The following is a 15,619-nucleotide window of genomic DNA, read 5'->3' as shown; positions in this document are numbered from 1 at the left end:
ATTATTTTCTAACCAATTAAAATCTGCGGTTGATGTGAAAAGGACCAATTATAATTTGAGTTTAAGGTGATTCGCGGTGGTCAAAGTGGGTGCAGCTATATGTTATGCTGTGATGCGATGTACAGTCGCTGGGACCGGGACGTCAGATAGGATATATCGGTTGTAAGCAGTCAGCTAGCGAACCGTTTTTATATTGTATTGGCAATAACGTGAGGCTTCTGAAAAAATGGATAACTCCGGTAAAGAGAAGGAAGCTATTCAGCTTATGGCAGAAGCAGACAAGAAAGTAAAGTCGTCAGGGTCGTTCTTGGGTGGAATGTTTGGGTAAGATCTATATGCGGTAAACTGCTTTATCGCAGAGCCCTATTTGAAACCGAAAACATTATATTGGTAGCTGGTTGTACTATCAATATCTAATTCTCAAATGGCTGTGATGTATTTAACTGGGTAGTTAGCTGGCTATCGTATATATTTGTTTATTTAGCTTTCTAATATTTTGAAACCGAAATGACAGCATAGGTACCTAGGCTGCAGCTAGCTATCAGATTCGGCTAGCTACAGTAGCCAGGTAGCCAGTACTTTCCGCAACAGGCCTCGCGGCCTCAGTGAAAATCTGACAGTGATGCGATATTATTGGACGTGCTTCTTCATCTTTAACAGAACCATTGCCGCAAACCAGAAGACATACTATTTGTGCTGTTTGCTACCTAACGTTAGCAATTCACAGTTTTCCACATTGTTATTGCTGATATATAGTTTTAGCTCACTGTCGCCGAATGACTGTCACGATTCAGTTTAACAGTGATGCGGTTGGCATTCTGGACATTACGTTGGCAATTGTTCGACTAACCCAGTATGACATTTATCTCTAAAGATGCAGCTGCATTGTGGGCGATTTCCGTTATTTTACAAACGCACTTGATGTTTTGTCGGTGCTTTATCGGACATCACACTAGTGTGTACCTCCCCTACGTTCCGCTGGTGTAGCTTTCAAGGCGGGTCCTGACCCCAGCAGATGGGAAGTCTTGGTCTGTTTGAAGACATCATTGGTTCATACAGAGCATGGTTCGGTATCCATCTGAACAACAAAACCGATCAGTCTTCTCTCCCACCAGATGACAGTGAAATCAATTATGGAAATTCAGGTCTTGAACTGCAATGCAGGTCAGTGAGGTTTGTGGATTTGGCAAAGATGGGGGAATGCACCGTTTCCTTTGGCTTATAGCCTGCTGCAGTGTCACTTTGTCCCTTACGGTGTACACTAGAGAGATGTCCGAAGACACCAAATGTCCTGCTCTTACTGGTGCAGCTTACAACACAGAGATGTATCTATTGCTACAAATAATCAGTAGATGATGATTTCACAGTGGCCATGATCTTATTGTCAGGTAGACAGAGCAGCCTGTTGCCCAGTCTCTGTGAGCTGACTTCAGATTGGGGACAGTTCATGCTGTGTTACAGAGTAAATTAAACCTAGCTTTACCGATGCTGGTGCAGCACAGATGTGTCAAAGTCTTTGATTCAGTCAGATATGGCCACTGCAAGTCATTCCTGTTGTTTTTTGTGTGATGACCTGTGTGTTCAGAGAACTCATCTTCAGTCAAAAAATTAAATATATAAACTATATATATCTCTATCATGTGGAAAATAGTGCTTGCAATCCACACATGGCTCCTTAGTATTATAGACTATGAAACTCTGCTTGCTTTGTGTTCAACATTGTACATTTTTAAGGCTGCTGTTAAAACACCGCATGTATCAGCAGGACTCCTCAGCCTTGGTCCTGTAGGGTGCGTGTCTGGTTGTGCACACTTGAACATGTGTGCGTTATTGTGTCTAAGACTTTTGTGAGCACACTCTTAAACGATGGTGGACTGTAACAGACTTCTGGATTTGAGTTTCACGGTTCCTGTTGTCTTTAGGGGGAACCACAAGGTAGAGGAGGCGTGTGAGATGTATGCCCGCGCAGCCAACATGTTCAAGATGGCCAAGAACTGGAGCGGTACGTCGTCGCTGTATTCAGAGGTGTCTGTTTGCCTCGGCCTGGCAACACGTGTCTCTCAAAAAAGGAGTTCTTCCTGTACCCGGAATGTCAGAACCGTAGACTTGTGTTATCATCCCCAGTTTAAGTGTATGGCATTGTACTGAATTCTCCCTATGCTGCCGTACCCATGTCACTGTAAGCACAGTAATAAGCAGGTATGTTGTTAATTGAGGCCAGTGCATTGCGCCCTTCTCTCCCCCAGCTGCGGGAAGCGCCTTCTGCCAAGCAGCCCGTCTGCACATGCAGTTGCAAAGCAAACACGACGCTGCCACCAGCTTTGTGGATGCTGGCAACGCCTACAAGAAGGCCGACCCGCAAGGTATGCGCAGGACAGGCAGTGGGAGTAGAGCACCCGCACCTTCCCGCCTTTAGCGGCCTTCTGTTCAGACACAGATCTGTTTCCTCCTTCCTTTAGCGTTTCTCACCTTAAACGCATATCATTCAGGAGGCACGTTCTGCCCATTCAGAGGATTAACGGTTTCAGAATGATGGGTAGATTTGAAATGCAAATCATAGGTGTGAGTGTAACCACCTCACAGATTGCCACTTACAAATCTTTGTGGTATTATTTTACATCATTATGCCTCTCTCCAGTGGAGAGGAACACTCGCACCTCTAGACCTGCTCTGTTGGTCACCCGTCTGTGGTAGTGCTAACCTGTCTTTCAACTTCTTTATCTCTTCCCTCCTCTTTTCTAATGCACGCAATAGAGGCTATCAACTGTTTAAATGCAGCCATCGATATTTATACAGACATGGTAAGAAACAAATCTATTTAGTCCAAGGGGATGGAAAACCATTTTTTGGGGTACCACTTCACGGCTCTGTTACCTCATATTTTATTGCAATTGTTACTCTTGTGCTGTGCAGTGAGCCAATCACTCTGGGGGAAGTTAAGGTAACTGCAACTTAACATGGGACTGTTGCCATGTTTGTTCTTTTTTTTTTCCAAAACTAAGGTGCATTATGATGTTTACAGTAATAAATAGGGAAAAATTTTCATGTTTTGAAATGAGTTAAAAGTAGCGGTGTACAGTTTTGTGTGTGAACCTTTTGTTAATGAATTTCTTGTCTTCTCTGGTCTCAGGGAAGGTTCACCATCGCTGCCAAGCACCACATCACCATTGCCGAGGTTTACGAGTCGGAGCTGGTCGACATAGAGAAGGTATGGATTATATTAATTTCTTTAATGAAGAAACACTTCCACAGGGAATTTAATATCTGGCATACTGAATGTGACAGCTCACTTCGTGGAATCTGCACTTGTGTCCTCTTTAAAATTCTATAACCAATCAAAACCTCTTGTGTTTTTTTTTTTTCCTCATTTTTTAAACCTGTATACCAGTGACCTGTGTGATTTCTACATTTAACCAGTCAGTTGTGCAAGGGTGCATTACACACATGCCCACAGTGCATGTTCAGTCCTGATTTTGGTCTTGCATAAGTGTATGCAGCATATTGAGGGTAAATAGCATGGGTACGTCCCTTGATTTGCAGTGTGAAGTGTCAATGCTTTCTTCTACACCTGTGTGCCATGGTTTTCCCTCTTATGAATCTTCTGTCTGGGGTTGTGTCCTTAGGCCATTGCACACTATGAACAGGCCGCAGACTACTACAAAGGGGAGGAGTCAAACAGGTAAAGGATTTCTGCTACATTCTGCCGTGAGGACGGTCGCTAATTACCCCCCAATTACCCCCATTCATGAAACGACATGAGTGCATTCTGGGTGAAATTAACCCGACCCTCTAAAATGTTCCTCAGATTTGGGACAGCAGTTATCTTGGGTTTGAGGGAATTTTTCATTAATACCTCAAATAGGTCTGAGATATGATTTTTTTGCCATTTTTGTGCCTGCCTTGGCTTCTTTGAAAACATTGTAAAGTCCGTGCATGCTGCAGACATACTATTTAAACATCATTGTGTGCCCCAGTGCTGTAATGAAAGGATTATTAGCATTGGACAAATACTAATAGTTAACACCATAATAGTTAATATATATACAGTGGTCTCCCCTTTTTAGTAATATGAATATGCATTTTTCTAAAAGACAATATTGGATTTTTAAAATTTTGAATAATGAATACAGATCCCACTCCAGTGTAAAAACTATGATCAATATGTGATGGGGGTTCAGTAAGGGATATGAGATTCTGAATGTACATACAAAAATCTCAATCCATTACCTAAATGGGTGTCTTTGGACAAAAAGGGTATAATGCAGGATTCCTGAGCACACACATTGTCTTGGTGTTGTGTAATTGCATGTTTATGAGGTTTTGCCCATGTTGTCTTCTGACATGATACCTTCTTCCCTTACTGGTAAAGGGGCTGGAAATTCTCAAACTGTGCTCCTCAGGTATCATAAAAATACCATCAGGTCAAGTTATTGAAATGAGTATGCAGGTCTAGCTGGACAATTCTGTGTGCCAAATGTAAGCCGTTCATGCTATAGTGAGGTTGATTTCACATGGAATGACCCTGGGGACTCCAGAAAATCTGAATCAACAGAGAACAACCTTATTAAATTCCCCTAAATGGGAACAGCATGTGACAAGTTCTACAGGAATTAACCTGGTGTTGGTTTGAATGTGACATTGGCTGTTTTCTCCTCCTCCTCCTCACAAAAGCTCTGCTAACAAGTGCCTGCTGAAGGTGGCATCCTATAGTGCCCAGCTGGAGCAGTACCAGAAAGCCATCGAAATATATGAGCAGGTCAGCATCCTCCACCCAACACTCTCAACACACTCTGGCAGAAAGCCATAGAAATATATTATCAGATTCTGCAGCCTCCACCAGCACTCTAACACTTTGCACACATTCCAGCTGAAATCACCATTCCTGCCCTGATATAAAAATATATATATTTTTTTTTTTTTTCCCCTCTCAGGTCGGCACCAACACTATGGATAACCCCTTGCTGAAATACAGTGCCAAGGAGTACTTCTTCAAGGCTTCACTCTGCCACTTCATTGTTGATGAACTGAATGCAAAGGTAAGAGCTAATTTTATTAGACTGGATGAGAGATTCTCCTTGGCTATAAGAGAGAGGAGGAAAGGCCCCCTTCGCAGCTCAGCGTCTCTTTGTGTTTCATAGCTGGCTGTTGAGAAGTATGAGGAGATGTTCCCCGCCTTTTCAGACTCCAGAGAATGCAAGCTGCTTAAGGTAAGTGGAGGAAGGAGAGTATCTTCTGGTGGTTTGTTAATGGTGCAATTTTTGATGGACGAGTCATTGCAGACCCACAAAAGCTGGTAACAGCCTTGGATCCTAGTCTCATTTTTTCCTATTATTCATTTGAAATGTGTTGCTTTACAGTACTTTGGTACACACGGTTTTAGAAAAGAGACTTAATGTTTTTCATGGCAGAAGTGTGAATGTTTGAGTATATGTACATGGGCTGTCCTGATGCGTGCTGGAGTACAAGTGCAGAATATCTAATGATCAGCACTGTAGTAAAGAGCTTTGCGGTATTTCTCCCCTTAGGCCCACATATGCGTTTCAGTTGATATCATACAGACATCAAGGATGAGTCATCAAGATTTCATTTATTGACTGCATCTTTTGGGAACTATGTATTTGTCATTTGCTGTGAAGGACTGAAAAATGCAGAACTTAAAGGTCCTGTGTTTTTATTTATTTGTTTGGGTCTGATTCTCCTCTCTTCTGTCCTCAGAAACTTCTGGAAGCTCACGAGGAGCAGAACAGTGAAGCCTTTACTGAGGCTGTGAGTGGTCTCCGTCCATGGAAACACCTCATCCTAATGGCAGCACTAGCATTAACACTAACATCAGCACAATGGAATACAGGGTCAGCTCTGATTAACATAATCACTGTGGATCACAACAGGAACACTGACATTGACAAATGTGGGTTATAACATTAACACCAGCAGTTTGGATGGTAAAGCATAAGACATAATGTCAACATTGGTGACCATAACATTAATTCTGGCAGAACTCCATACACCCACCTTTTCCGAATATGGTTTGAAATGGTTCTGAACCTGTCCACACTCTGTCACAGAGTCGCAGTCATTTGAAGTATTCCTAGAGCGATGATGAGCTGATCACCTGACCGGTATGTCTTTTTTTTTTTTTTTTTTTTATTGTTGTCCATCAGGTGAAGGAGTTTGACTCTATCTCCCGTCTGGACCAGTGGCTGACCACAATGCTTCTGCGCATCAAAAAGACCATCCAGGGTGATGCTGGGGATCTGAAGTGACCTGTATTGCCAGACTCTCTCTGTACTGTTTTTGTGCAAAGTCCCGGTTTAGATTTCTTCATATTTTCAGTACAAATAGCTACAATATTATACGCATATATCAATATATTATAAGCAACAACTTGAATTTTTGGTTGTTTAAATGAAGTCAGGATCGGGTGTGCTATTCCCCAGTTTGCCCTTCATATACTTTTCCCCATAGGCTGCATCTCTAATACATGACCTTTTTGGGGACTTATAATAGGTTTAAAATTCAGTTTCTAGGTTAGGAGGTGTCAGGAGGTTTATAGAAATAAAGGCCAAGGACATTCCAGAAGACTGATAGATATGGAGGATTTTCACAAATTGTGATCACTTTTTATATGGTTCTAGTGCAGGTCTTGCGTGGTGTACAGTTGTAATTATTCAGTAGGCAGAGAGCACATATTCAGTATTTTTATTTATAAATTTATTTTTAAAGCAAAGATTTTATTCTTTTTGTCTCTGTTGGCCAGCAGCCTGTTGATAAAGGCGGTTGGTTTGTTTCTGTTCTCATTCTGTCAATTCCTGGGGCTTTGTTTGTACCCTCTTATGGCTGATGGCAAGGAATGAAGCCGAAATGAGGTATCGTTCTGTGTTTTCATAAAAACCACAGCACATGGTTGATTGGTTAGAGAACTTTTATATGCAATTAGGAAATGGGCTTTTCAATTAAAATTTCCCTGTCAAAATGTGGCCCTTAGATGGGAAAATGGCTACTGGATCAGTTATATTTGATGATGTTGAATTGATTATTGGATATTGTGTCTGAGTTTATAGTGCTAATGGTAACACTTAAGGCATCTACTTCTGATTCGTTACTTCCCAGTTTGACTTTTGGCAGTTCTGATTCATTAGTCCTTAATTCATGTTTCGTCCAGCTGTATTTGGTACGGTTTTCCACTAATCATTTGAAGTAATTTGAGTCGTTTGGCTGTGTCATGGTTGTATATTACTGTTTCCATTCTCTGCTTATGCTAAGTGAATCAGTTTTTGTTCTTGGAATTCTGAAGTATTTTTGCACAGTTACCAATAGTAACAATTCCCTTGATGTTGTCAATGTGCTGAATCTTGTAAGCTGTAGTTGTGTACACCATGTTTCTTGTGTTAAATGTCTGTGTTATGAATGTGTGCTAATTATTCGAGTCAGCTCTGCGCGTGCACCCCAGCAAGCATGGTGTTATCTGTACTGTAAATTGTGAAGTCTTAACAGATTTTCACAGGGCCAGGGAAGGGACCGTAAATCTGCAAATCAGGATTAATCCCAGTCAAGAAACAACAAAACAGACCTGGTCTTTTGTGCATCTGTTGTGTGTCATTTTGTGCTGAACTTTACTGTAATAAAGGACATGTCAACTGAGGCTGTCACTGTGGTGAATGTTGTAAAGATGGGGGGTCTACATCTGACATGACCTGGGTTCACCAGGTCACTCTACTTGTCTCAGAGATCGTTTTCATCTTTAAAGGATGGGTAGTCATTTTACTGGTTGTATATGGACTGTCCCCTTCCTGCATAGCAATGACTGCTGTTCAGTATTCTATACAGACAAATTGGAGCTTGCTCTAGACAACTGTTCTGTTTAAACATGCAGTTTGCTTGGTCCCTGCACCGTACAATGTGTGTACAAGTAACTTCTTTTTTTCCATTTGCTGGATACCTGAAGCTTTGTTTAAGGAACACAAAGCCTCCCCCTCTCCCTATTGTATGTAAAATTCCTGGCTTTGACTGAAAATGATTTGTGTTTCCATCATAAAGTGATTAGCCAGAATGAAGCTTTAGCTCTGTGACAGCTTTTTTCCCTATTCCTATCCCCATTAGCTGATCCAGCATCTGCTTATCCAGCCCTAACCATAAAATCATCTTCGTTCATTATTTTTAAAGCTGAAACTGATCCAGGGTCAGTGTTTTGCTCTGTCCCTCAGGCAGTGGCAGTGAGGCAAAGAGAATCAGGCTTACAATGTTGATTATGTTAGACAAATGCAATAAAAATAATGACATTTGTTGCAAAATTACATTGTCTGGTACTTCTCCAAGGCAAGGGGGTTGCTATGGATTCAAAGCTAAGCTACAGCACCAAAATTTAAACGGCATTTAACTCTGCCTTTCAATGGCAGCATATCTCTATAGATCGTCCAGATGCACTGAAAGTTCAGCAGGTCTCAGGAGGGGAAGCTGACATTCCTATCTCCATTCCTATCAGCCCTCTTCCATAAAAAGTGGTCTTGCCATAATAGTGGTCTTACTTTATATGGACATAAATTTTACTTTCTCACTGAGGGGAAGTTCTGAGTCCCAGTAAAGCATGTCACCTCTGACCTTACATTACACTAACTTTGGAAGAGGTGGTCTGCATGTAATTACAGACTTAGGTTCTAAGGGACTCCGTCTGAATAAAACATTTTACAATTAACATATGTATATCCATTTATATGGATTGAGAATTATTTAACTTGAAGCATTTCAGGTTCAGTCATTGTTTCGACTGTCACAAAGTGAAGAACGTGGCAATGAAGGATTCCCTAGAATTTTTACGGTTCATGGTGCCGTCGATGCAAAAGCAATTACGGTTAATTAAACAGGAACCTACCAAAGAAGATCACACTGGCATTAGTAAGGACTTCATCATGCTTTTTGATTGTTATCCTGGGGGCGTCTCCCGGTTCCCCCTAAAGTTTCGTGGTTTTGCTGTAAGAGTGATTAGGTCTTTAATGAAGGTTAAGAAAGCACCGTTTATAGGTGATCCAGAAATGGCACCTTCGGTGTCAGAAAAAAAAATCGGTTTTAATTCGGCTAAAGAAGAGTAATAGAAATATTGCTGTACCGGGTAAACAAAATCTACCTGATTTTTTTTTATTGACGCCCGGCGGAAAAACCAATAGCACTCATGTAGTTGCGTGACGGTAAAAGGCAGGACCAATAGCATCAGGTTAGTGGGTGGAGAGAGCCGCAATGAAGTCAGTGCGTGCAGCAAGGTCCAGTGTGAAGGCGCTGCTGACATAACAGTGAATGGAGTAGTTTCCCAGCCACGTAAGTAGCAACTATAAATAGCTACGCCGAAAGGAATGATGCCCAGCTGAAATGAGGGGCTAGGCCTGGGAAAACCGGCCGTCCTTTATTCGCACCTGAATACAGTTAGTTTCCCTAACATGCGAAAGCCGTAATAATTTCGAGAGAACGAGATTGAAATGCTAAAAATCAAAAAGGACTCGCAGCTAGTGACATAGTTTTCGTCAGCTTTGGGGCCAGTGATGCTGCGTCGACATTATTTGTAGGAGGCCCGCCAGCACCATAAATATCGACCGTATACAGCAACGTCAACGATTCTTAGCTGGTTGAGTAACCCAATCCTTTCTGTGTTTGCACCTGTCATTATAGTTTATTTAAATTATGTAGCATGCAAGCGGACCGTTTGTCCTTTGACGACTCGCGCTAGCTATATCCATCTTTCTTGCAAATGCACCGGCTGCAGCTTCTAGTTTGTTCCAACAACGGCTTTTCTGTGAAGCTTGCAGTGTGAATCAATGAACCAGCTATTGTAGCAGCTAGGCAGCTAAACAGCTCGCCGGCCAGAGCTTCATTCGTCATTGCGTTGCTGCTGTAGTCTAGTTTCTTATCGATTTTGTACTGTCACCAAAATATTGATTATCACCAAAAACTATCATGAAAGTCACTCGTAATCTTACAGAAACTTTATTTACGAGACAAAGGGTTTACTAGCGATATCTACCTGCCATTACGAGCGCAACTAAAGGGATGCTTTTATACCCAGTTTGAAGTATTCAATGATTGAATCACCCCGAGCCCAGTTCACCTTTGGCTGTATTGGTAGGTCGTGTAGAATTGCATGCCAGTGTGTTATTGTTGTTTAAAACTGGCCATTTTTGCAATTGCTATAACGTTCGACGTGACTGTTAAAGAAAATACGGTAGCAAACGAATCTACAAAGTCAGTCTAATGCGTGGTTTAGTTTTGTCGCTCGCAACACCTACATGAAACCAATTCAGGTTTCATTTCACTTCTTTAGGTTAGATTAAGTGGAGTCCTCTCACACGAATACCAGTTTCTTGGAAAAAGCGAGTTACTGTCGAATACTCAATGAACATACAGAGGTCACATCCTATTTACATAACGCGTTATGGCAGATCAAGGCATAAATCACACGACCTCGAGGAAGTGTCTCCTTTGAAGGCCACCGAATCGATTCAAAGCTTCAGCCCCAATTTAGGATTCCCAAATCCTCCAGAAACTATCAATTCTTCGCACTGCATTTCTCGCATTGGGAAGTACCTATTGTTGGAGCTAATTGAGGGAGACCACGTTTTCAGAGCAGCTAACCTGCACAGTGGAGAAGAGCTCGTATGCAAGGTGAGTTGTTAAGCCTTTAACTGGACTGTGCCATGGTCCCAAGAACAGCGCCAGAAACCGTTCATCTAACGTAACTGATGACTTGCTCGACTGCACTGTGAATTCATCTAAAAGCAATACTTTTAGTAGCACCCGCTACTGAAAGTCAATCAATTGCCAAGTAGCTATAACATACGTTAGCTAGCAAACGTTACATATTTGCACTTGTGTTTTCATTTGGGCATTATTAAGGTAGACCTTCACATTCCTTGTTAGATAGTTATATTCAATATAACTTGTATGAATTACTTTTCAATCGTGGTTCCGACCTACTGTCAGTCATTTTTGATGAAATGCATATTGAACGTTTTTACTCTTGCAAAGTTTATTAGCTGCTAAACACCGGTAATAATAACATCTAGCTATAACAGAGTATTATACGTATATAGGCCAACGAATTTTGTTAATTTTCCTACCATTCCTTTCATTTGTAGGTGTTGGCTATCAGTCGATATCGGGAAGATTTACAGGCCTACTTTTGCCTCGCTGCACACACAAATATAAACCAAATAGTGGAGATCCTTCTTGGGGACACGAAAGCCTACGTGTTCTTTGCGAAGAGCTATGGGGATATGCACTCGTACGTGCGCTCCTGTAAGAAGCTGCGCGAAGACGAGGCTACCAGACTGTTCTACCAGATAGCGTCCGCTGTCGCACACTGCCACGGTAACGGACTGGTGCTGAGAGACCTTAAACTGAGGAAATTCGTCTTCAAGAATGAAGACAGGTGAGATGCACCTAGACAGTCTTGACTTTATCTGATTAGTAAAAGAACTGTTTAGTTAAGTACATAAATTCAGTGGACTCTCCAATGTTGCAAGAATATTACGTTGATATTTGAGCGTGCTATTTTTTTTATTTTTTATTACACATTACAGGAGAAAAAAAAAACTTACTTGTATTGCGTTACGGTGAAAACTGTTAGATCAAAAGATTATATTTTTAAAGTAATCAGTATGTGGGGCTGAGCACCTTCTGAGCTGTTAGGGGAGATGCTAGTTTCTGGCCTCTTTATCGTCTAACAGCAAATGCCTCTCTTTGCTGTTGCAGGACCATGATTATGCTGGAGAGCCTGGAGGCAGTGCACGTCATGCGGGGAGCGGACGACATGCTGGGGGAGAAGCACGGCTGCCCGGCCTATGTGAGCCCGGAGATGGTGAGCGGCGGTGGCAGCTATTCGGGCTGCGCGGCGGACGTGTGGAGCCTGGGCGTCATGCTTTACACCATGCTGGTGGGGCGCTACCCCTTCCAGGATGTGGACCCTGGCTCGCTCTTCAGCAAGATCCGGCGGGCGCAGTTCAGCCTGCCTGAGGCGCTTACCCCGAAAGCCCGCTGCCTGATCCGCAGCCTGCTGCGAAGGGACCCCACCCACCGCCTCACGGCCCACGACGTCCTGGACCACCCCTGGTTCTCCTCTGAAATCCACGCGTCTGCGTTCAGGCACCACGCGGACAACAGGGAGGTGCTGGACCAGGCCGTTCCGGATGTGAATATGGAGGAGCTGGATGAGGTCTCACAGTGAACAGCACGGCAACGGCTGGCCCAGTCTGGTGCTAAAACGGTCCACCGTGGGAAGGCATACCTTCCTGCACTTTCTATGAAACCCAGATCAGCCTGACTCCAGCCAGCTCAACATGGGAGTTTCTTTGCACAGGGAAGAGAGACTAAGGGGGGTTGGGGGGGGGGGGGCACTATCACTTGTTGTCAGTGGGTGCACTTTGTTGCTTGCCGGCATACTGTGGGTGTGGGGTTTGTAACTGATGAAACACATGATGGGTAGAGAAGTACAAACTCCACCTGCCCAGGGTACGCCGACAGACAAGGCTTATCCACACATTGACTCATTGGCTTGAACCAGTCAATGCGTCTAATGTAGACCAAAGTCTCCTGATTGGTTAATACAAGTCAATGATAGACAGCACATGGTAACTCCACTCATTATGGGTTTCGCAGAGCCACGCTGTCCCTTCACCTCAGGTGAATGAGGAGCATGTGTAATGTAGCAAATCTCCCAAACTGGTGCTCTCAGGTTAGGTTGATGTCAGGCGATGAAAAGAGGAGAGATACAGAAGAGACAAAGAGGGCGGTAGACCGAGCTGCCGCTCCTCATATTAACAAGCAGGACAGAATAAAGCCTGCAGGCTTCACCTGTCAATCAGACTGCAGCGTGTGGCTCCTTTTTGTGTTATAATGGCTGGTGAGTCACGATGAACAGTGGCTTTGTACTGTTATGTCTTTTAGTTTGATCCCACCCAGGGACTCATTTTTGTTGCCATTATTAAGCAAAATGACGTGTTTTGTGGTGCACTGGGATCCATCAAATGTGGTTGCAAAGCACAGTATTTTCTAGCTGTCAGTAAAGAGGCATTATTCATGACATTATTTACATCTAATTTTCTGAATTTTTGAATTTTTTCATCTTGTAGCATTTTTTTTAAAATATCGTCTCCCAAAGCAGGAAGCAATTTATTAATCTGGCAGCCTTGCTGCTCAGATGACAATCTATGAAGCAGTAAAGACATTAACATAATCTAAAGTCTGTGGGAACGTTTCTTCAGTTTCCTTTGATCAGATGGGATTATAAAGGGTTCCACTCCCTACCCAGTCTTTGTGTGGCTTTGTATAATTTAGGTAAGGTAAATGTATGTTTCTTTAAAGGAAGTTATCTACTTGAAGAAATTACAGGTCGTTCTCTTCCTTTTATTATATGTTACTTGCATGCATACAGAACATGAGACAAGGGCATCAGTTATGATGTAAAGGCTGTCAGATATGTTTGATAAGACCATCTGTTTTCTGGCAGAATCAGTAGTGTTTATCTGTGGTTAAGTGCACATGCTTGTGGGATCAATACCAAACACAACATAGGAAAGAAGCAGCAACTAAAAATATATTAGAATTTCTCTAAAATGTTGGTATGTAGAAGAATCACATGGTGCATTTACACACTGAACACCAGTGGGATCACCTGTTCATCACATCCGACATTCTGTTTGCTCAAAATAATGTTGGCTGAAAATATGCCACTAAATAGCCCAGTTTTGGCAGCCTGACCAAAGAAATGTATACATTTAATGCCTACAATGCAAAAGAGAATGGGTTATATATAATTAAATGTTTTTTTTTCTCCACATAAAAATGCAGTTGCAATGCAAAGGGGGAACTGTGGATTGGGCATTCCATATTCTCGTGGAAAGTGTTGATCAGTCTGCATGGAGACCATTTCACCCCCCACAGCCTAGCCTTTTCTGTCTGGATGTTCAGTAAGGACACACCTGCTGCTCATATTCATATTACAGACACTACAGGGAACTGACTAACAGACTAAATGATTGTTATTTGATAAGCTGCCATTACACAGCTGACATGGCATTCATTCAGAGCCTTTGAAAGGGTGCTGAAAACAGGGGAAAGGGGTTTTTTTTTTTCTGCACTTTGAGTCACCCAATCCGGTCATAACACAGGGGAAGGTCCTGATGCAACCAAGTGCTGGACTTCTCTCTCTCACACACACACCTCAGGAATCAGACTACTACATGGCTCATAATGTACTATATGCTTATACTGTGCTTTTAGTAAACACGAGAGAATTCAGAAAAGGCGGAGTTGTTTAGCGGCAGAGAAATGATGAGACACAATTAGCTTTTCTGGGTGTGAACACTGATCTTTTATCAAGACAAACCATGCCGTCATCTGTTTTGCTAAATAAAAACACCTTCAAGTTAGGGATAGTTGTAGTATATGTATTCGCTCATGTGTCTGATGTGCTTATCCAGTGTGGCCTGCGGGATGAACATGGGGAGCCATGTTAGCTGAATATCACAGTAGTGAAAAGAATAATAAGCAACAGCTACTGTGCAGAGCAGTCAGTAACACAGTAAGTAAGCATCAAGCCGAAAACGGTACTAAAATGGAAGCACACATCAGTACTTGTTATCTGCACTAGACTAGTGTGCATATAGACCCAAACAATGTTCAAAAATAGCGTCATTATTTAAAATAAAACATTACTACATCTCAAGATTTGGAAATTCTGAAATTTGTTCAAAATGTGGTCTGGGCAATATTGTTGTACTGTTTAATGTAGCTCGTGTTAGTCTACTTTTGCCAGCACAATGTGTGTGTTTTGGTGTTGTACTGGGCAGGGTCATGTGGACATCCTGTAGTATTTCAGTGTTACTTGAATTTGTGTGTTATTGTCTGAGGCTTGTGTGTACAGCTTGGCACTTGGACTTGATGCTACAGCCTGCCCTGCAGGAAAAGCTAGAGAAAAGTATATATTTAAGCAAAAAAATGCTTCAGTTCTCAGTGGATTTCTCTTTACTAAATACTGAATTTTATTGCAGCCCAGACACATGTGGCAAGCTGCTTTCTCTGATGATTGTGTGAAGTTTTTGCTAATGTTGAAGGTATTATTTTGATTCTATTTTTGGAATGAACCTGCATGAAACGAAATGACAGCCTCTGGGCTTGTGAAGTGTTTGGCTTAATGGTTTGACCAACTTTCTTCTGGTAAATAAACTGGGAGCAGTACATTGAAAAGCATGGTCTCATTTTTTTAGCCTTGCAGGATATTTTTTGTTTTACAACACCAGTCTTAGATTTAAAAGATGAAACGTTTGAGAGCTTGTATACATTTTTTCATGTACTGTCTTTGTGTATCACTCTTATTCTGTTCCTTCACCTTTTAAATATTGGATTAAGGTCTTCGAGGACTTTTATCAATGTGTTCTGAAGGGAATGTAATATATTCTCTTCGTATTTGTCTGGTAGAATGTGCTGTTTAAAAAAAAAAAAGTCTGCGTAGTGAAGTGGTCTTTGTGAAATATGTGAGAGAGGAGTTTGACTAAATCAGTAGTGGCAGTTAATCCACAGATACAAACTTAAAGATTTATGAGCTGAGGTCATTTCCTCTGACTTTGCTGAATGTAAG

General features: G+C 42.0%; 2 protein-coding genes across 2 annotated transcripts; both read left to right on the top strand.

Annotated features, from left to right (window-relative positions):
* Positions 1-115: 115 nt before the first annotated feature.
* On the top strand, positions 116-7,624 carry napba (N-ethylmaleimide-sensitive factor attachment protein, beta a). The gene is made up of 11 exons (XM_036542961.1): positions 116-324; positions 1,923-2,002; positions 2,247-2,363; positions 2,755-2,801; positions 3,131-3,208; positions 3,624-3,679; positions 4,672-4,756; positions 4,932-5,036; positions 5,139-5,207; positions 5,716-5,766; positions 6,162-7,624. The coding sequence occupies exons 1-11, from the start codon at positions 227-229 to the stop codon at positions 6,261-6,263; spliced, it is 888 nt and encodes a 295-aa protein (XP_036398854.1). The 5' UTR covers positions 116-226; the 3' UTR covers positions 6,264-7,624.
* A 2,580-nt stretch (positions 7,625-10,204) lies between these two features.
* Positions 10,205-12,336, top strand: LOC118787311 (tribbles homolog 2-like). The gene is made up of 3 exons (XM_036542827.1): positions 10,205-10,647; positions 11,121-11,413; positions 11,737-12,336. The coding sequence occupies exons 1-3, from the start codon at positions 10,378-10,380 to the stop codon at positions 12,206-12,208; spliced, it is 1,035 nt and encodes a 344-aa protein (XP_036398720.1). The 5' UTR covers positions 10,205-10,377; the 3' UTR covers positions 12,209-12,336.
* Positions 12,337-15,619: the final 3,283 nt, after the last annotated feature.

Source organism: Megalops cyprinoides, chromosome 12 (genome assembly GCF_013368585.1).
Source record: "Megalops cyprinoides isolate fMegCyp1 chromosome 12, fMegCyp1.pri, whole genome shotgun sequence".
In the NCBI taxonomy this organism is placed as follows: Eukaryota; Metazoa; Chordata; class Actinopteri; order Elopiformes; family Megalopidae; genus Megalops; species Megalops cyprinoides.
The sequence above is the reverse complement of the archived record's forward strand: the minus strand, read 5'-3'. Positions and strand labels throughout refer to the sequence as shown.

What these genes read in the sequence shown, in the direction of transcription:
- napba (XM_036542961.1), top strand. Translation starts at nt 227, where the DNA reads ATGGATAACTCCGGTAAAGAGAAGGAAGCTATTCAGCTTATGGCAGAA. An exon ending in CAAGAAGGCCGACCCGCAAG is followed by an intron (nt 2,364 to 2,754) that starts GTATGCGCAGGA and finishes TGCACGCAATAG; the next exon opens with AGGCTATCAACTGTTTAAAT. An exon ending in GAGAATGCAAGCTGCTTAAG is followed by an intron (nt 5,208 to 5,715) that starts GTAAGTGGAGGA and finishes TTCTGTCCTCAG; the next exon opens with AAACTTCTGGAAGCTCACGA.
- LOC118787311 (XM_036542827.1), top strand. Translation starts at nt 10,378, where the DNA reads ATGAACATACAGAGGTCACATCCTATTTACATAACGCGTTATGGCAGA. An exon ending in GAGAAGAGCTCGTATGCAAG is followed by an intron (nt 10,648 to 11,120) that starts GTGAGTTGTTAA and finishes TTTCATTTGTAG; the next exon opens with GTGTTGGCTATCAGTCGATA. An exon ending in GTCTTCAAGAATGAAGACAG is followed by an intron (nt 11,414 to 11,736) that starts GTGAGATGCACC and finishes TTGCTGTTGCAG; the next exon opens with GACCATGATTATGCTGGAGA.